This window comes from Nyctibius grandis, chromosome Z, assembly GCF_013368605.1.
Source record: "Nyctibius grandis isolate bNycGra1 chromosome Z, bNycGra1.pri, whole genome shotgun sequence".
Taxonomy (NCBI): domain Eukaryota; kingdom Metazoa; phylum Chordata; class Aves; order Nyctibiiformes; family Nyctibiidae; genus Nyctibius; species Nyctibius grandis.
The window spans coordinates 94,866,810-94,887,816 of record NC_090695.1 but is presented as its reverse complement, the minus strand read 5'-3'; the positions used below and the strand labels follow the sequence as shown (position 1 = coordinate 94,887,816).

General features: G+C 48.6%; 1 protein-coding gene across 1 annotated transcript; it reads left to right on the top strand.

Moving 5' to 3' along the window:
• The first annotated feature begins 3,604 nt into the window (after positions 1-3,604).
• LOC137675849 (galanin receptor type 1-like) lies at positions 3,605-4,918 on the top strand. The gene has a single exon (XM_068422101.1). The coding sequence runs from the start codon at positions 3,605-3,607 to the stop codon at positions 4,916-4,918; it is 1,314 nt and encodes a 437-aa protein (XP_068278202.1).
• Positions 4,919-21,007: the final 16,089 nt, after the last annotated feature.

Below are 21,007 nucleotides of genomic sequence, written 5' to 3'. Positions count from 1 at the left end.
CTGGAAGAAAGCTAAGAAAGCAAAGAGCCCTTTGGTTGGGTGCCAGCCACCACACAGGGGGTCAAGGATGAGGCTCTGGTGGGACCACGCAGGGCTGTGCGTTCCCCAGGCACTGACAGGGAGTTTGTCTGAGCACTGTCCCTCTTGTACTCAGTGGGGAGAAAAGTTTAAGAAGGGAAAGCACATGAGCTGCCTTAAGCAGATGCACAATCAGAGGAATTGTTCCACCTTCACAATCTCAAGGTCCACCTGATCACCAGCACAAGCCAGAAAAGCCTCAAGAGTTTCCTGAACTTACACCAGTTCTTGGGCCTGGGACAGGTGGAGTATCACTGCGGCTGTGCGACAGCCCATGCTGCAGTGGGAGCAGGGAGGTCGTGCTGAGACAGCGATGCTAAATTTACCCCGCCCTGGGACTCTGATGAGCAGTGGGCAGAGCAGGTTTGGGCAGCCGTTGCAGGCTTGGAAGCTGTTGTGAGTTTTTCTGAGATTCTGGCAAAGCCCCAAAGTGGCTGACTCACTCCTCCTCTCGTGTCAGCTCTTCCCAGCTGTAACTCCGGTGAGACCAGTGGGTTATTTCTGATGTACCTTGCTGTACGAGCGGAGTCCAGTCCATTACTCTTGCTGGTGAAGGATGGCTCCTGTCTCCAGTGGGCTTTATTTAGCTTCTGCTCCAAAGCTGTTCCGTAAGAGGGGAACCAATGTGAAAAGGGTACAGCGTTTCTCTCTGTTGGAGATTCCCCATCTTGAGTTATTGGGTGACTTTGAACTTGTTAGAATCAATGAGTTCATTATAATCAACGCCCTTGTCCTCTCTCTCGGCTGTACACAGCATTTGTCATTTGTTGTTAGAGATGACTTGGCATTTGTGAGTTGTGTCAATGGATGCAAAAGCAGATTCATCCTAATTATATCGAACCACTGATCAACTTAATAGTCTAGTCTAGTATTTTAAGCCCTAAATGTTCCTTAGCAGTAAATCATGTGGGTTACAAGTCAAGTGCGTGGGGGAGAAAAAAAGGAAGTTAACTGCATTTATTAGCTTGAACATTTGGAAGGTAACTACCTGGACAAAATACATTCAAAGAGCCCTGGCACATTTCTTCACTCTCTTCTCTTGTATTCTGTTAATACCCTACTAAAACTGTTGACTTAAACACCTCTATTCTGTTGCTTTCCATGTGTAATGGCAGGTCTGCTTCAGGGAGGCTGGGCAGTGGCTGGCAAGGGCATGGGTGCATGGAGATTTCCAGTTGCTAGCTTCGACCCTGGCCTGTGTAGTTGTCTGTTTGCGACCGAAGTATTTGCTTGTGGAGCAGCTGTGAAATTGCAGCAGATTTTAGGTATCCATGAGAGTATCTGTGCATTTCACTGCATAGAATAATGTGTACCTTGTGCTCTGGGCAACACACGATAATTAGTTTGTAGAAGCTGTTTGTCTCTGAAGATTTGTAAGTACACATACATAAAACTATAAGGGAATAAGCAGTCACATGCTTAAAGCAAATGAATTCTAATGCAGAAGAGTTTTATACACTGATCACATTTCCTCCCTGATCGTAGTTCCATTGCTGATCTCTCATTTCATGTAAGGCTGACCAATAATATTTACTTTATTCTTTCACATAAATAGACTAAAATGGATGGAGAATTTCCCACTGAAATCAAGGGCATTTACCATTCAGTGACAAACAGCCTCCACCTGGGCTGTATTTGTTACCTTGTTCTCTCTCAGAGAAGGCAAAGAAAGAAAATACAAAATAAACACCTCAGGCAGAGGTATCAGTTCCTCGTGTCAAACATTTTCCCCTGTGATTCACTGGCATCATCTGAGTACCGCCGGTCAAAAGCTTCATTTTAGAAACCAACCTTGTTCCCCAACCAAGCCCTTCAACTTTTTCAAGTGACTTTTTTCCTTGCCTTCAGTTTAAGAGAAAAGACAAAAAGCCGTGTTTCTTTCTGGAGTGCTCCTTGCTGGAGTGGGTTCCCACCAAAACCTGCTGTGGTGTTAACCATTGGTGTACCAGCCACTCTGGAAAGCACAGAAGGAGGGTGAATTTGATGTTGGAGTAGAAGTAAGCAAGGTACTCCCAGGAGAGGACAAGGAGAGGGGAACATCAGAAAGGGTCTGACGAAGCGCATGGACGTCTCTGCCTGGCACTGTCTGGTCCCTGCCCGGTCCTGCCCTGCCCGGCCCCTGCCTAGACCATGGCCGGTCCCTACTTGGTCCTGCCCACCCTTGCCCAGTCCTGTCCAGTCCTGCCTGTTGCCCTGCCCGCTCCTGCCTGGCCCACGCGGAGCTGTCCCTTCAGCACCACCGGGAGCCCGGCGGCTGGCACGGCTCGGCACGGCTCGGCTCGGCACGGCTCGGCTCGGCATGGCTCAGCCTAGCACGGCCCAGCCCGGGCAGGCACCGGACCCAGCCAGCACTCCCGTCGGAGGGGAGGGTGGGGGGCTCCTCTGCAGAGCAGGGCAAGAAGGGGGCGTATGGGGTGTGCGAAGTGCGTGTGTGTGCACCGGGGGTGTGCAAAGGCTGAGGCGTACCTGCGTGTGCGGGGGAGCGCAAAGCGGGCGGGAGCGTGCCGAGGTGTGGGAGTGGGTGCGGGGGGTGGGTGTGCGGAGGGAGGGTGGTGTGTGTGTGTGCAGGGGAGGGAGGGGTGTGCGGGGCACCTGTAGAAAGGTGCGTGGAGCCAAGCAAGCGTTTGCAAGGGGAGTCCGCAGAGTGTGTGTGTGTGCGGGGTGGGGGGGGCTATAGACGTGCGTGTGCTGGGGGGTTGCGTGGGGCCGGGGGCGTCTGTCGGGGGTCCGCACGCAGGGCTGCGGGCGACGGGGCGGGAGTGTGTGTGCGCGGGGGGGCTGTAGGACGGGTCTGTGAAGGGGCTGTGGGTGCGTGCGGGACCGCGTGCGTGTGCGGCGCCCTGCGGGTGCGGGTGCGCGGGTGGCAGCCGCGCGCGCAGGGTGGGCGCCGGGGTGGCCGTGCGGGGCGCGGGGGTGCCAGCGGGACCGGCGCTGCGGGCACACGGCAGACCCGCCGCCGGAGCCGCCCGCGGGAGGAGCCCGGCCCGGCGCTGCCCGCTCTCCGCCCGGTGAGTGCCGCCGCACCGGGGAACAGGTGAGCGGGGAGCGGGGGGAACCGGGGGTTTGGGGGCAGCCCGGCAGCGGCGTCCGGCAGCGCGGCCGCGGGACACGCAACTTTCCCGGGAGGGAGAGAGGGGAGTCGCAGCGGGTCGCGGACGGGGCTGCTCTCCCGGGGTGCGGGGGGGACCGTGGTCCCTTTCCCCCCGTCTCCCCGCGGTCGGGCACGGAGCTCCCCGCCGGCCCCGCCGCCCCTGCCCGCGCCGGTGCCCGCGGAGCCGCGCCGCGCTGCCCAGCCCGCCCTCCCCAGCGCTCACGGCCGCCTCTCAAGAAAGTTGCCGAGAAGCCATTTCTGACCCAGCACCTTCCCCGAGAAGGGAAAACATGGCCAGGAGCCCGCGCTCACCCCTTCTCTCTGCACCCTCTTTTGCAGGCGCGGCTGGTCCCAGCTAAACATGCCAGGAGCGCCCAGGGGAGCGCGGCAGGCTCTGCCCCGTTAGCCCGCGGTGCTCGGGGCGGGGGCTCAGCCATGAATTCCTCCCCCCTTGGCCCCGGGGCCCCCCTCGGCCCTCTGCAGCTCTGGCAGGAGGAGAACCAGACCCAAGGCGGGCTCTGGAACAGGAGCCAGGAGCTGGGCTGGGAAGAGCTGGAGAAGATGCTCTTCCTCTTCGCGAAGGAGCCCGTCACCATCAGCCTCACGGCAATGTACCTGGTGTCCTTTGTGGTGGGCTTCGTGGGCAACATCATGTCCATCAAGGTGCTCACTCAGAAGCGCCGGAGTCGGGTGTCCAGCCTGAGTGCCACCCGCAGCCTCCTCATCAACCTGGCAGTGTGTGACCTCATGGTGGTGTGCGTCTGCATGCCCATCACCGTGGGCAACCTCATCTATAAAGCCTGGGTGTACGGGGACTTCCTCTGCCGTGCGGTGCCCTTCATCCAGGCTGTTTCTGTCTCTGCCAGCGTCCTCAGCCTGACCGTCATCAGTGTGAACAGGTACTACAGCGTGCACAACCCACTCAACGCCCGGTCTTTCTTCACCCAGAAAAGGATCCTCAGCACCATCCTGGTGGTGTGGTTGTTGTCCTCAGGGATATGCATGCCCCTCATCTTCATGAACAAACGGGATGAGATTGGGGTGGTGGAAGGCTTGCCTCTGGTGTTTTCCATCTGCAGGGAGATTTGGCCTCAGGAGAGGCTCAAGCAAGCCTACAACTTTCTGCTCTTCTGTGCCCTCTACTGTCTGCCGGTCCTGTTCAACATGGTCATCTGCTTCCTCACCGTGCGCCGGCTGTGGAGCCGCAGCAGCCAGCTGAAGGAGAGCACTGCCCTGAACAGATCTCTGCCAGCCTCCAGGCTGAAGATCAGGAAGAAGGTAGCGCAGATGGTGGTGGCCCTGGTCCTGCTGTTCGCAATCTCCTGGCTGCCCGTCTACCTGATGGACATCTGGATTGATTTCAACATCCCCAAATCTTTGCAGGATGTGACTCCTTCTCCTTGGATCCTGCAGCTCAGACCTTTTGCCCAGTGGCTTGGCCTCACCAATTCCAGCCTCAACCCTATATGCTATTGCTTTGTTGGGAACCTCTACAGGTCAGCCAAGGAAATGAAGAGTAAATACCACCAAAGAATGGTATCTCTCTTTAACTTCTCTCTGTCTGAAGGGACAACTCGTTCCTCAGTCCCAGAGCTGCTCTCTTACCGGAGTTCAAGGGAGCCTTCGAGGAAAGGACCTTCCATCACCCCTGCCATGGGACGTCATGGCCATAAGAACAAGTGTGGATGCTTGAACTCCTGTCAGCATCCACCTCTGAACACTGTCTCCAGTGAGAACACTTCCTTGTAATTCTGCTCAGGAAGTCCACCTCATACCCTCACCTGCATTTAATGACTTTTTAGAGGTCTTTCTGAACCAGGTATTTTAATGATGGAAAAAAACTTTCTTCTAATCACTCCCACCACCAGTTCAGAAATACTGAGACAGGGAAAGAAGCAAATAATGAGAGGAAAAGATGATGTATTTTAACTCAGATCAAGTTTTAGGACAAAAGACTTTTACTGGGGACAGCTAGATGTGTAGCCTGTTGCCCAGTCAACAGTCACATAATGAGATAGATCAACTTCCCAACAAGTGGGCTCTCCATGCAGCTCCATCTCTGGATGCAGATATGTCATTTGGATACAGCAACAATTTGACTGCTTGCTGCTGCTCACCCTGTGCTGACAAAGAGCGGCGCGAAGAGGCACCCTCTGCTCCAAATCCGTCAGTTGTAGTTGCAAGCAGTGAAGAAATGCTAGAAACAGCATCATTAAAAGTAATAGCACTGGAGAATTTCACACACTTTAGCACTCGAGATTTCATTGTCTGATTATATTGTTTCACTCCTCCATGCAAATAAATTCTCCTGATGTGAAGAGACAGTACCAGAAGCATTAAAGCAACCACCACCACTCCACATTTGGGAATTCAGGAGGGATAACATGGCCTCGGACATGATTTAGGAAATGCAATAGGAAATATTCTTTGGGCATCAGCTCTCTTTCTTACAGCTATGTTCCTGTGAGTGGAGTGGAAAGAACCGGGTGTCTATTAACATGATATGCACTTGAAAAACCAGCTCCTGTTCAGCTGTGTCTGTACCAAACAAAGTCAATGGCATGTGAAAATAAAAATAGAACGGGGTTTATAGCTAATGAAATCAGAATCAACTAATGCAATGCTATTTGTCTGGGAAGGAGGTAATCAAAGTGCCTGCCTTTCCTGAGGATCAGAAGTAGGTTAAAACCTATTTCTTCCCTCATCTCCTTTAAAGGAGGCTTTGATAAATAAATTGTATATTTTTATTATGTTAGCATTGAAAGGCCCCACTAAAGCTTGAGAATTCTATTGCGCTGAGCATTGCATCTGTATTCATAAGGAAAGGAACCCTTTCTCCCAAAGAGCTCAGAGTGAAAATACATCAGACCAGACAACAAGTGGGAGAGAAAAAAAAATACAACAAAGGCTCAAGAGGCTGGAATGAAACCAGAGATCAGCCCCTTCCCTGTGCGTGCCCAGCGCTAAGTGTGAGGGGATGCACACCGTCTGCTGATGCCAGAAGAGCTTGAGCCCCAGCTACTTGTGTACCAGAGCCCAGCACAGCAGGGCTCTCCTCTTACCAAGCCCCAGAATGAAGGCAGGAGCCTTCCTGGAGAGGATTTTGCATTTAATGGAACTCAGACTTTTGATGACCAGAGGCTTTTTTTTTGTTGCTGAACAAGGGAATGATGTTCTGGGAAATCTAAATTTCAAGTACTATTCTGCCTTCTAGGGAGCCTTTTGCTCACAAAAAATAGAGACAAAAAATAGCCATTTAACCCAACAGGATTCCCACCTTTGTAATGATCACCCAGTAACATTTTGTGATACTAATGGTCTGCCTGGAAAACAAAAGATTCCTCCTTAACAGACAGTGCCATCCACAATTTGTATTCTCTTTTTGTGTGAACGAGAAAGAAATTACAACTACCCAGATTTACTTTGGGTGAGAAATGGCTTCTATGTGTGCTGGGAGATGAGAACATCTGCATTTTTGCAGGTGATACAGGAGTGTACTGCTTGATCTTTCAGTAGCTGTGGAGAAATGCCTATGAAGATTTTATTTCCTCTTTCAAGGCATATTTTCAGGGCTGGAAAAATGCACCAGGCTGAGGAGCATTAAACACTTGCTCCGAGTGCTCACTGACTCCAGGTCCTGGAAACAGATGTCCTCCACCCCCAGACCAGATGTGACACAATACTGAAACTTCCCTGTGTTGCCCTGACCAATGTATTTATTCCTGCCCTGAATAAACCACAAAGGACGGACCATGGAGATGCCAGACCAGCTCTGTCCCACTTGGTGGCCCAGCTCTGAAAATGACCAGGATCAAATGATACAAGCAAAGGTGCAAGAAATCCACATTTTAAAGTATCTCAGAGGAGAATTTTTTTTTTCTCAGCTGATGAGCTGTTGCCTGGGTCCTACCCTGAAAGCCTCCATACCCTCCATGGACTCAGAAATACCAGGGACTGTGTGTTCTCCCGAACGTGCCTGTGCCTTCCCACCCTGATGCAGACGCCCATGCCTTTCTCCAGCCCCACAGCGCTCCTGACCTCCAAGATACACTGGGCAAGGTGATCTCCTCTTCACACTTTTAAATGTATTTTCCAGTTTCATTCAGTGTTCCTGTTTTCCTATAATAAAGTTGAATTGCTCACTTTAACTCCTCTTTTGTCTCCTTTGGTCGCTTTCTTCCTATCCCCCACACTCCAACCGCTCCTCCACTGTTTCTACAGCGAAATCTCCCCCTGCCTCTCACCATTATCACTCTTTGCCTGCAAATTCCCCTCACTCTAAAGACTCATTCATCTCTTCACTCTTTTGATGAAAAATCCCTCCCTGCCCTGCTGATTTGAAGGGCTCCTTTTGTGCTGCAGACACCTGTTTGCTATGGAGAACGCTGATTTATTTTGCATGGCTTACCCAACGGCTGCCAGGGAGTAATGAATTTTGGTCACTATCACCCAAGGGTAAACGAGAAGCAGTGACGTCAATGTGAAAGCCACACAGCATCCCATGAGCCACCCGGGCTCTGGCAGTGATTTTATTAACCTGAACAGGTCTGTGTGATGCAGCAGTGCCTGCATGACTCACGCTGGCTCCGAGTGAGGTGAAACCTCGGCGTTTGGGAAAGTGGCTTTTTTCCCCTCCTGTCTGATAAAAGATCTCTTTATATTTAGGGCTGAGAAGACATCCAGGCCACACAAGCTCCTTGTTTCAGATGGCAGGCTCTTTGATAGGCATTTAAGGGTCTCCTGGCCCTTCGAGGAATCAGGAGCAGACAGCTCTGACTGGTGAACACAGATGGTTTCCTCAAAGGAGCTCAAGCTGAACATCTCACACTCAGTGTGTGGTTGAAAAAACATGTTTCTCTCTAAATGTGCCCAAGCAGACTGGAAATGTGAATTTTAGATGTCTTGAGGACAATGTTTTCCCTTGGCAATGCTGCTAATGCATCTCAGTCCCAGTCTTCCCTCTACAGGTCCTTCTTCTCTGCTTTGCCATTTGAATCAATACAGGCATTTTACCACATACCAAAATAGGATGTTTAAAACAGCTTTACTTGAATCCCTTTGATGCCATAAGCACTTATAGAGAGTTGCTGTTCGGTAACTCTCTCTGGGAATATCCCATGATCTGTTCTTGCACTGTCAGTATTGTCTCAAAGATGCTACAGGTTTGTTTTCTGCCTGTGAACCACTGGAGAGATGAATAAAGAGAGAATCTTTCGTATGAGGTATCATGGAGGTACATACAATCACAACTGGTACATAGTCCTCGTATGGAGAACAATGAATCACTGTTTCTTATAATAAAATACTCAGGGGAAGCCAGTGAAATGATTAGACAGCGTGTGTAAGGGCAAGGCAGCACCTTTTCTCACGCCGCAAGCAGCAGCTGAGCTCACGGGCAGAGGAGGTGACGAGGGCTGAAAACAATAAAAAGGGTTCAAGAGGAGACTGGACAGTTCACAGCAGAAAGGGCCATCAAGGGCTATTAAAAACAGTGATGCAACTTCTGGCTTAGAGGGCATTGGGTATATCACCTACGATTTTCACTCTCACTCCTTCCCAGGACATGCACTACCGGCCACCACTGGGAGCAGGATGCTGGGCTGAGCATCAGTCGGTCTATTTGGTACCCTTGTTCTTATGTCCCTATGCAAAAAAAAAAAAGCACCAGATTAGTCTGAGTCCTGTTCTAAAGAGTAGCGGGGAGAGCAGGGGATGATTTCAGACCTGGCATAATTTGATCAACAGTAAGACTTTGCAGGACACAGTAATTTGGATGTAGGACACATTAATGCTGACACAGCGCAGGCTGAGAAATGCTCCCTCAGTCCCTTGCAGAGCGAGAGCTGAGCAGTTGCAGCGGATGGTACACGGTGCCCACTCCAGTGCAACACCACAGAAATAACGGATCCTTCCCTCTTCTAACATTTATCAGCCCTCTCAGTGGGTCAGCACCTTCACGGCAACAACCCTGAGAACCCCAGAAAGAAGAACGTCCTCCAAAGGGAAACTCCTGCCTGTTGGTATTTTACATGTTAGACTTATTGATGCTGGGATCCAAACAGAGATGGAAGCTGGCTGGTGAGTTATCTGCAACATCAGCAGCCCCCATTATGGTTCCCGTGTCTTCTCCCACACACCCCCCACCACAGAAAATCCCATACACAAACACTTGAGCTCTCCTGACTTGAAATACCTAAACGAACAGGGAGAGCACAGGAGTTGCCTGGGTTTCCAGCGCACTGTGATGACCCTGTTGTAAAGAACCAGAGAACTATCAATCAGTGTGAATTTTCTAGGAAAAATCAACGCAGCTCAGTTTACCTTTGTGGTTATTTTCAGCACGAAAATAAACCACTGGACACTGCTAGAAGAACAAATAAAAGAGCAGCTATGAGCAGGTACCACCAGAGAGATCACTGGAGCCCTCTGGAAAAGAGTCAGCCTCCAGGCAAGTACTGCTCGCCTGGCACATATGGAGATCGTATAAGACTTACCCAAACTTTCCGGGAATGACTGACTACTGCTTAGGTAGGCCCCAGGGGCACAGGAATTGCAGTAGTTGCTTTCTCTGCCTGCTAAAAATCTTTAGGCAAAGTCCCAGGACTCAGAGCTGACACAGTGCAGCTGTGAAGTTAATGCAGAGTCATGCAACTGCCTACCCCCAGGTTTCCCTGCCAGCCCATGATGGAGGCTCCTGGCTGCCCTGATTGAGGGATTTTTTTCATTCTTAGCTTGAATCAACCCAGAAAAACCTGGTCTGGGGTGGTGGAGGAGCCACGCTAGGGTAAGTGCCTGATGGGGAGAGGGAAGGATGCTGCTCTCCACCTTACAAGGGTACCAGCTCCCTAAAGGCTGTGAGGCAGTCCTGTAATTTAATTATTTCATTAATATTTTATTCAAATACTAATTTTAAACTATTTCAGCAATAAAGATTGATTCAGCACTTGCAGAAAACATTTAAGTGAGGAATCTACACCAGTCTTCCTGTTTGATGTCTCTTGCTGATTGCAAGAAACCCCCTGAAGAAATCAATGCCTGGAGCATACCAGTAAAGAGCTGGCTCAGGACTGCCAGAGCAGGGGGCACTGGTTACCTTGTGATTATCCTCACTGCATGGGGAAGGGAAGTCTCATGGAGCTGCAATGTGACCTTTGATTTTAAATGTTTTCTATGCTCAACCTTTTCCCTCTTACCTCATTGCACCCTAAGACAGCTGGTTTATGTTGCAAACGGGGGGGGGGAATTATCCACAGAGACTTTATTTTTAAAAATACATATGAAATATTTCTGCACCTGAAAGATCCAGGAATTAACAGCTTGTCCCCATATGCCTTACTCCTGTCTCTGTGAGTTTTTATGATAACAAACAGATACTGTGGAGCACAAAATGCTGTGTGCACTATAGGATAAAATCACCAAACTTTAATCATTCCGTAATCAGGCAGGTGTTCCCCAGCCGCAGCACTCCACCAGGCTCTCCAGGTCCAACGCCAGGAAGCGAGCAGTCAGCACCGCTGATGACCAGGCGCTCGCTGTCCCCTGTGCCTGGCAGCGTGGCCTCCCCTACCCCTGCAGGAGGTGGCTTCTGGGTGCCTGGCCAAGCTGAGTCTCTCAGCTCCTCACCTCCAAACGCTGAGGACAACATCCTCAAGCAGAGCCACCCAGGAGGATTGCCAGGCTGGCTCCCCTGCTCCATGAAACAGGCTTGGCCACAGCCTGGAGATCTGTTGCACTTGGCTGGTGCAGGCTGGGGAGATTGAACTCCTCTCGTTTCTAATCACCGCAGCGAGGCTGAGCTTGCAGAGAGCGGCTGTGAGGACCTGTCGAGCACGAACCACCGATGCTCCAGCATCTCTGGGTGCCTGCACGGCCGTGCTGCTGCCCCAGGTGCTGCACAGTCTTTTCCTTTCTTCATTTGCCACTTGAGGTGTTTTCAGTCAACCCTCGCTTTGCTCTTCTCAGACGTTCACCATGAATTAAAAAGCTGTATGAATGAGTCTTTAGGCAGATGTATCCCATTACCAGGTGCTCACAAGTCATGAGCTGTTGTTTCTCAGTGTGAGGAAGGAAAACATAGCAAAACATTCAGGAAACAAGCTAAAGAATAAAAAGGGGAATGAAAGAAAATCCAGACAGTGAAATAAAACAATCTTAAGGCAACTACCTGGGAAGAAATAGAGCTGCCAAGGATATTAAAGCTCTCACACACCTGCTAATCTCTTCTGATAAAGGTCTGACTGGCTAAACTAATAACACTATTAAGTCTGCAGTAATCATTACCAGAGGCAGCCCAAGGACCTCACAAAGCCACGTGTCTGGAGGAAGACAGGCATAAACATGCACAGCCAGCAGCAGGTAAGTGGTACCTGCCCCTGAGACGCCAGTGTAATGGCTGAGTGGCTGGGAGTCGGTAACTCCCTAATTGCCTCCCTCGGCTGAGAACTGAACCTGGATTTCCTAAGGCTCCATCCAGCACTTCTGCCTTTTCAGACTGTTCTTCTGGGCTCTGGGTGGCACAGGAGAAAACAAGAAGTTCCGACGCAGCCTCACAGTACGGATCAGTATTCAGAGTGGGCTGACTCATAAAATCTCCACAAAGGCTGGGATGTTCTCCTTCAAAAGCTAACGACGTAGCACGGACTCTGGCAGAAACGCATCAAGAAAAGGATATGTAATAGTAAAAGTATCAAAAATCCTCCTCCTAAATCCTTGTGGCAGGGGCTAAGCTGCAGTCTGCTCCTCTGTAAGCAGGAGGAGAAACAGGCTAGGGTGGGACGAGCAGCCCCGCGAGGTCCACATGGTGACCCTGGCACATTGGGGAGGAGGTGCAGAGGTGCATCCATGCAGCAACACGAAAGGATGATCAAGAGTTTGTGCAAAAACATTTTTGATGCCATCGCTCCAGCACAGTCCTGAATGCGCGGCGAGACGGTGGGGATGGTGCCTGGCCTGTGGCAGAAGAGTGTGCACAGGTTATCTGCTGCCTGAAAACATGCAGGTCCCGCTTCTCTTTCTTCCCCTCTCCACCACTGTTGACTTCGGCAGAGCTGCTTCTGATTTATACCAGCAGGAGATTGGAGTGAAGCCCACAGTGAATAAAATACTGTCAAGGTGAGGCTGCTGTCACATCAGCTGCTGTAATTCTGTTGACTTAATGGATCTACTCCTAATTTACAAGTCAGAGCTGGATCCAGCACCAGAGGATGAATACAAAGGTGTCATTTTTATATAGTCGAATTTATATCTGAAATAAATACCACATTAGAACTTTCCAAGAGGTCTGAGCTGCAACATATTCATTTTTCTCCCTGCAGAAAGGTGAAATTCTCACTAATGTTTTTAGGTTCCCTTCAGGTCTCAAGGTTGGATATTTTTCAGCCACCTGCTTGTTCCATATGGACCCTCAGGGGCCAAAATGGGCAACTGTATCCTCCAGGAAGACTCCAGCAATTTGCTGCGTGGGGTATTAAGCCCCTTCCTGAGGCTGCCATTTGCTGGGAACAACGCAGCAGCCTGATGATGTGCAGCCTCTTGCAGTGAAAATTAATATAATGAAGAATAAATAGGTTTACACCTACATAGGTATACTTCATAAATAAGGAATATTTACACATAATTCCCAGCCAATAATGGTGTAGGCATATCAAGTTCAAAACACCCCGATCCCTCAAAAAAACAGTGAATATCTGTGTGACCACAGGCTGTGAACGGAAATTCATGGTTTAACCAATATCACGTCACACAGGACCAACCACGGGACAGTGAAATGGATCTACATGGACACACATCCCAGAAGAAAAACACATCCACAGCAGCCGCATGTCCGCATCTGCAAGCACAGTGCGGGAAGACTGCGTAGGGTGGGAAAGTCTTTGCTCTCAAGTAAAATCACAAAATAGTCCTCTTAATCTCATCTCCCTAATTCCCTTCCTGAAGTCCAGGCAGGACAGCCCAGAAGCCAGAACGTTGCCAGAATTGTCATGGAAACAGCAAAGCTTTTCTGCGAGGCACGGTGCCAGAACTGGAAGCCAGAACTCCTAGCAACAGCACACAACTCTTTGGCGAGTCTTTTGCTCGGGAAACATCCAGCAAAAAGTGAAACTTGGGAAGATGGGGAGCGGTGATGGGTGCAGGGGTCTGGGTGGTGGTAACAGAGCAGCTCCCCTTCCTCCATGCCCACTGCCAAGGGAAGCTGAGAGACACCACCAGGACACAGGGAAAGCTCCTCGCTCCAGGTTCAGTTGGCTGCAAGGGTACAACGCAACCGGACAGCAAGACATTACATGTCTTATCTGCAAACTTGAAGCTGTTAAACAAAGCACTAAACCAGACAGGCAACCAGAGGCATTCCCTGCTGCCTGCTCTTGTAGCACGGAAGTATGGCCAATAAGCTATAGGCTCTTCTCACGTCTGCAATTGGAAGTGACTGGAGGAAATCCTCAGGGCATGGCACTTTCTGATGAAGGTCCATATCCTGCCCGGTTGGAGCAGAGATGTGCTTGCTGGTGAGAAGGACTCAAAAGGAGTGAGAAAGAGAAAAGTAGTGTTTCACTTTTGCTGATAAGCCCGAGCGTGTTTGGTCAAGCAGCCTTTGCCCATGGGAAATGTTTTGATAGATTACTGTTGGGGATTTTTTTCCCCCAAGTCCTTTCTCAACTATGAGAAAAGTTAAGCACTATTTTTTATTCCTTGGCATGCTGTGCTGGAATAAGAGAAATCTGCAAATAAAGGGGTGAGACGATGGAGTGTGACCCTGAACAAAGAGCTGCACACATACAGAGCTGAAAGCAGCTTAGATTGTAAAGCAGCAAGAAAGAACGTAAATGAAGTACCCTTTGGTGAGCACACGTCTGTACCTCCTCTGCTAGGAGGAGCTGCTCCAAGAACCAGAGAGCCAACATGGGGACTATATGAATTTGTCTTATCCTACATGCCTCTCCCCTTAGTACATGATGGTCTACTACCCAGGGGAAGGGAAGGACAACCGGCTTTGGCAGTCCCTGCTGTCCTTTCCATGGCCCCCTCAAATGGAAAATGCCAAGCGACTCTCCCCATGCCTCCCTCGTACCACTGCACGAGCTGGGACTTGACTTCCCTCAGTCCTGCCATCCCCAAGGAGATGCTGGAAGCCTGGTCCCGCAAGCTCCACAGCCCAAGGCTTCGGTCCAGGAAAGGACAGGCTGGAGCCATATAGACTCCATTGTGAGGACTGGGTCCTCAAAGGAAATGCTATCTGCATACATTTGAAAGCACGGTTATTTAATTTGTCCTTTCTTTGCTCCTATTTTTATTGCTAGCCATTTGAATTATACAAATGAGGTTTTGTCTTGTCCCCAGAGAGTCAATGCATTAAACAAAACATTAAAATATACTCATAATCACGGAAACTCTCTCATATATATTTATCATCTCTGAATTACTGGCATTAATGCAGAAGTGGTTTCTACACGCTTATCTCCTCACTGCTTCTATATCCAAAATATACAGCACACAAAAGATAAACACATTGAAACTACCCATCCATTAACACATCTTCCATCCAGAAACAAATGCAAGGAACAGATTTACAAGGAAAAGCCACTGAAGGAGACAAACACAATTACAGTGATGTGTCTCCACCACTGTCTGATTATTAAGGATGACAATAAGAGAATTAAGCGTCATCCCAAAGACTCTGGCTACTTGGGGGCTGTTTCCAACTTGAGAAGTGTTAAGCAGAGAAAAAGAGCAAGGCAGAAAACCCAGAGTGACCCAGGGCAAACAGGCTGGCTTCTTACCTGCGTGTAGTACAGGAGCCCCCCAGAAATACCAGGGGGACAACCAGTAAAGAAGGCAGGAGTTAGCCCGTGGTTTCAATGGTTGCACCCAAAATACCTTCCACTTTCAGAGAGAAACAAGACACCAAGAGCAGCCCTTAGCAATGCCTTGCAGGAGACGGGGGTAGGAAAGGATGAAGGTGCTCAGTGCTTCTCAGCACCAGCAGACAGAGCAGCCACTACCCGCTCCAGCCCCTCCATCACTCTCGAGCTCCTGAAGATGTGCTCAGCCCCATCTCGGCCACAGTTTGGTGCTGTTTTCACAGACCAAGCCATGCCCTGGCAAGATGCCAGCATCCAGCTGCCTCCCTGAGAGCTGCGAGATGGTTGCAGACTGTCCCCCAGCCTCCAGCAGCTGTGGAGCCCGTGGGATCTCCCTCTAAACAATCACCAAAGCGATGGAAAATGACCTCTACTACACGCAAGTCTTCCTCCCTTCTCATATTCCCCTTCCCTTTCTGTTTTTCCTGGGGAGGTATTGCTGCAGCTTTATCCCAGGGTGGGAAGAGCCAGGCCTGGTGTATCTAATCGTGAAGGCAGACTCTTCCTTGTGCCCCAAGGACCAAAACACAGACAAAACCCCTCCAACACACACCGCTCAGCTGGGGCATCTTTACAAGCCCATGAACAGCCCCAACACTGTACAGCTTTCCTCCTAAGGTCTTTGAATTCGAAGGCAGGAGTTGCTCTCCAGCACACCAGCTCGATAATCTGACTTATTAAAAAGCGCTCAGCCCCCAGTTTCCATCGTGTACTGATGCTTTGTGCCGCCGAAGCGCTGGTTTGTAGGTGGCCAGCTGTCTGCTTGATTTGTGAGCACCCCCGCACCGCTCACAAATTCAATCAACCGCCCTTGTGGGAATCACTCCCACAGTCGCACAAAATCCGAGGGACGTTAGGGGGAATGGCCAGTCACGAAGAGCTGACCTTCAGCATCAATAACTAATGTTGCTAAAGCTGACTCCTTAGGCATTACTGAGACTGACTGCTGCTCCCCGTAAGATATATTGATGACAAGTACACCTTGAGTGTGTTTTAGCAATAAGTTACTGTAGGTACCTCTCGGTTTCTTCCATCAAAAAGTAATCACCCTCCTCCCTTCCCCATGGCAACCAGGGTTCAGTAATCACCTCATCACCTCTTACAAATTGAGGCTGAAATACATGTTCCCAAAGACTGAAAGCTCCAGTCTTTATTAAACTGCAAATATTTGTTACTGGCTCAGACAAAGCATCTTCCAGCCTGCACGTGGATAAATGTTCCCTTCTCCGATTTGAAGTATGGTGGGATGGGAAGGGCAGAGAAGGTAAATATTTAAACAGCCTGCTAGAGGAAAGCCATGCTTTGAGACCCAGAAAACCAAATGCTCCACAGGTGAAACTTCCAACAAAAAAGCGAACAAAGGATCATGAATGAAGTATTGCATTTTGGCCACAGGGAAGCCTTCACTCATGTCTTTTTGTCTGCCTTTTGCAGACAAGTCGACAGCCTGAATTATCAAAGCATTTGTGCTACACAGAAGGTATTCTCATTTGGGGGCTGATGCAGCAGAAGACATCTAAGCCAGAAATGGAGGTCACCATTTGTTTCTTTGCTGTCAGCTCTGGTTACAAGAAATTAGCTACTATGACTTCCAGCCTGGCCAGAGGTAAAACTGACAGTGGATCTCTCAGCGCTTGCAAACATGCTGCCAAGGAGTCTGAAAACAGAGAGCTAAGACTCACCTCAAGACGTGACTGAGGATGCTGAGCACCCACTTGCATCATTTCTTCTCCAGAACCACTTGCTTCATAGGGTTTTTCTAACACTAGATTCTGGCCCAATACAAAACCCGAGCACTGCCTTTTACTCAAAAAACATGAAAATCCAGGGAAATTATACAAATTCAAATATGAATGATCCAATTTGCTTTTTCTAAATATTTGTACTGTAAAAATTATGCTAAATAGATGGCATGAGGAAAATAGGGAAAATTTAAAGGTATAAATGCCTTCTGGGGTAACATTCAAGACTTGGGGGGAAAAGCTCTTTATAGAGGGGGAAGGAAAGAATTCTGCTGGATAGCAACACATGTGCAGTCCTTGAAAGAAACATAAAAAGCCTCCGATAAGAAACTGCTCAAACAAATGCTCTACATGGTGGCACCATCTACTGGGTGTCAACAGAAACAGCTGAGAAATGGAGGAGGTGAAATCGGAGTCCTTTGTTGTGACTCACAGACACAAGAGAACGACGTCTCGGGAAATGCAGAACAGGGTCAGGCTGTAACATGGGACTGTTGAAGCGCAGGATGCACAAAAGCATCTGCACAATCCAGAAGAGCTACTGGCTCCGTCTCGCAGAGTCTTCCCTACCATCATGCAAATGGGTGAGAGACTCTCCCCCACAGGCTCGCTCTTTCTGTAGTCTTCAAAGAAAATAACAAAGGAGGGTACATGTATTCTCTTTCTGGTGAGAACACATGAACCACATACTAGCTTTTAACTAGGAAACACTATGTGCACATTTCTCCTCCTACATCCAAGAAATATGAAACTAAGAGAACATCCAACAGAAATGTTAAGTAACTGCTTTTGAACTAGCTCTCTTTTAATCCAGACAGTGGAAAGGACGTGGAGCCAATTCAGAAGGAGGATTTAAATTAAAGCATACAGTATACACAATGCCTTCATAAAAGCCTCCCTGCTGGACTCACCCTCAGTCGACGTGTTTGGCTTCCAACCTGCCTAATCCTTGTGCTTTTTGGTGGCTCCAGGCCTCATCTTTGGCATGCATGAAAGCACCCAGCCCCTCTGCCATGTCATGGAGGTGGCCTCCCATGCCCTTGCTGCCCCACATCCCCAAGATCAGCATGGATTTCCAACAGAAGTCCTCCTCCCAAGCCCTGATCTCCCAGGAACTCCAGCTCTGCAGGTCATGGAGCTCACCTCTGCCCTCTTCAAAGGCAGCTTCCTTCAACAGGAGCAGACCTCACAGTATTCTTACAAAGAATGCACATCCTTAATCTTTTCCTTCCAGGTTCCAGAAACTATATAAAGATTTCCCAAACACTCACACCTTGCTCAAAGAGAATTACATACTGTGCTAGTCACTGAGTAAGATAAAGTTATAAGCAATTATAACAAGAAGATGCCGGTTTGGTATTGTCGTCTGTTAAATTGCTTGACATTAATCCAAGTTTTTCACAAGACTGCTTTCAGGTATATGCCTGGAACATTTGGTATCTGGATTTAATCTCCACCGTCACAGATTCTGTGGCTCTTGAAGAAGTAATAAACTTCTCCATGACGTAATTGGTCCAGAGATCTTTAAGATGATATGAAATGAATAGAAAGAAATGTGTTTTCCTAGGTCTGCTCCTGCAATGCCATACCTCGTTAGACCTACTGAGAAGCTATTAGTACTTTTATGACTGAGGTCTCCATGACGGTTGGGCATGTCACTGTGCCCTAGAGACACTCCAGTGTCCTGAGAGTGAATTCTGGGATATCTGAAATGGTGGTTCATTGTATTTTGTCTTGTTACAGCACTGTAGGAGACAGCCCAGGATTTCCAGTCCACCCCTGAATTGCACCATGCCGCCATTCTGTAAGCAACTCGATTTAAAAAGTCAAGTCAAATTAAAAATCAGCTTGAAAAGAATCCAGCATTAAAATTACTGAGTCTCTGGACTGTACAAAGAAAGGCCATTAAATTTAATTCCCATGCTTCTGTAACATATATCAGATAGACAAATTGAGAGGGTTTTTTTTAGAATTCAGCTTTGAAACCTAGTTGATGCCTCAGCAGAATCACTGCCCTGCATCCCGCGCCTGCTCAGATCAAGACTACACCACTGCGTCTCAAGCAAAAAAAAAAAAAAAAGAGGATTTCCACAGGGATTTGTGAGGGAACACGACATAAATTGTTGATTGTCTTTATGATGACCTGATGAGATACTGGGATCTTCATTCCATATAAGTGGAACTTAAATTATTTACAGATGAGCTACTTCAACCACCGATTTTTGCGAGGCATGAGGAAAGTCTAGATTCCACCATATTTCCCAGCTGGAGATAAAAACAATTTGGAAAAGATTTTCTGATGACTTCATGGTGATTTTGAACTGTAGCTTCTTCCCCACGCACCAGCTTGGTGTCTCTCCCAGGTCAGAGACATGGATTTTGTTAATTACATCAGCTTTCATTTATTGGGAGAAAGGCCTTATCTCTGCTCTGACCTAGACTCCTCCGATACCTGAGCTTTTAAAGCAAACAGCAAAACTGGATTTTGTGTGACCTTTAAACTTGCAAAATAATTTTTAAAAAATGCCTGTAGCAATGGTTCTGTTCTTGTTCCAGCTGTGAATGACAACTATGTTTTGCAATTTTTTATTTCCATTTTTAAGACTATCAGAAGAATACTACTTGAGATGATTCATGTATCTGCTATAGTGATATTTTGTAACTTTGCTTTTAAGATAAATAGATAGGGGTAAGCTGAACTCCATGAACCTGTATTTTGCAAACTACAGGAATATAAACAAGGGGCTTGTGAAAACACTTGCCAAGGATGCTGTTTACCAGTTGCTGCAGAACCACAACAGAACACAGTTTAGTAACATATACTTGATAATACCAATCAATACAGTAATTGAAATATTTCAGGTACTTCTTTCAGGTTTTCCTTTTCATTATAAATGAATATTAGACATTAAACGTATTCTTTCAGAACACTTGAGAGTTGCAGCTTTTTAAAAAAATGATACAAAGCCCTGAGCCTTCTCCCGTCTTTTCTCAGCCCCTTTGTACATCTCAGGTCTGTCAGAGCATAGCCCACTTGGAAGCCATTAGTCACCTATTCACATATTTAGGAGGCTAATAGCTTTGAAAATCTGATCCTTGTGAGCACAAAGTGTTTGGTCATACCGGATTACTTGGCAGCACAAACACAAAGCGGCAGAAGGACACGCACGCAATTGCCCATCCTCGCTGTTGAAGTAGTCGCAGTGCTCGATGCCATGATGATGCTAGCTAATGCCAGAGCTGGGCAGACTGGTCCCCTGGATGGCAAAGCACCCACTCTGTGTGCCTGTCTCTCCAGGAGCATCCTCCAGATGCAGGCAGGATGCTCGTGGGAGGCTTTAGGACAGGACTTTCCTAAGTCAGCTCCTGGCTATGAAAGGCACCAAGCTGTTGCCCAAGCACTGTGATGTTTGTTCCTCAGCAGCTTCCAAGTGCCATTTTAAGGCTGCATCTGATAGCAGCAGCAATTCACCTCTGACAGTGGCTTTCCCAGTCCTCCCTTTCCAGTGAAACCTGGTGATAGTGAGAGATGCCAAATCCCTGTGCCAGAAATGGCTGTATGTGCTACTCATGCCCTGTCTATAGGAGATGTGGCAAGTGAGAGAGCTGGCTCACTGAATAATGGACAAATAGGATGCTCTGGCAGGCTTTGCTCACCTATGATTCTTCAGCTCCATCTCTATCTTCTGCCTTCTCTCCCTTCTCCATCAACAGGGCGTTTCTCCGTCATCTGCAAACTGTCATAGCAATGAGAGAGAGACAGAAACCATCACGGGTCTGGCTTCCCCGCTGATATTATTTGCCTTCCAGGCAGACAGAGAGTTTGCTCTGGTATTGGGTCTGTCTGGGTCTGTAGTGTCGTTGTTCTCCCCTGCTATTTGACAAACCTCCTGCTGCTACACACAGATGGGTCCCATCCATCACCAGCATCTCTTCAAGCATCTCCTGAGCAGCAGGGGAACAGCAATGAGACACGCTCTTGGCCAGTTGAAAACAAGGCAGAGGGCTTCCTCTTCAGATCTTCAGCCCTACCATCAACTCCAGATCTACAAAACACTTGGATAGCGGGAGTGAGCTGCTGTCTGAAGGATGAGGGAACCAAGACAGACCTAGACTGCTGACTGGTGCAATTTGTCTTCTTGCCTGATGTTCTCCCAGGTCATCCCTGTCCTTTCTGCCATTTCTCTTCACATCCAACTCTACAGCCCTTTGTGATACTCATCCCCCAGGTCAGCAGG